This window comes from Penaeus monodon, chromosome 19 (genome assembly GCF_015228065.2).
Source record: "Penaeus monodon isolate SGIC_2016 chromosome 19, NSTDA_Pmon_1, whole genome shotgun sequence".
Taxonomy (NCBI): Eukaryota; Metazoa; Arthropoda; class Malacostraca; order Decapoda; family Penaeidae; genus Penaeus; species Penaeus monodon.
This window is the reverse complement of record NC_051404.1, coordinates 4,648,805-4,649,061: the sequence shown is the minus strand read 5'-3', so window position 1 is coordinate 4,649,061 and position 257 is coordinate 4,648,805. Positions and strand designations below refer to the sequence as shown.

Sequence of the window (257 nt, the reverse complement as noted above, 5' to 3'; positions counted from 1 at the left end):
TTTAGACCATCAGAAACAGTAACAGCCACCTCTGTATGGAGTAGGGGATCTCCATTTGAATCATCAGTGGCAACAAAAGCTTCCAGTCCTCCTCGGGAAGAGGAACAGGCCTTAGAGGAATTCAGCAGTTCAAAAGTTATGAAAACTTCGGCAACAGAATCAACAACAGTAACAACAGAGATGTCATGGAAACCCAAAAATAAAACAAAGAAGCCACCCTCTACCACCACCTCAGAAGATGACCTCTGGTCAACAAC

General features: G+C 44.0%; 1 protein-coding gene across 1 annotated transcript in view; it reads left to right on the top strand.

Annotated features, from left to right (window-relative positions):
* Positions 1–257, top strand: part of LOC119584996 (breast carcinoma-amplified sequence 3 homolog) — a gene marked incomplete in the record, with an annotated part of 31,901 nt that overhangs the window by 30,195 nt on the left and 1,449 nt on the right. Inside the window, 1 exon segment of the mRNA XM_037933606.1 lies at positions 1–257. Coding sequence (XP_037789534.1) covers positions 1–257 — 257 coding nt within the window.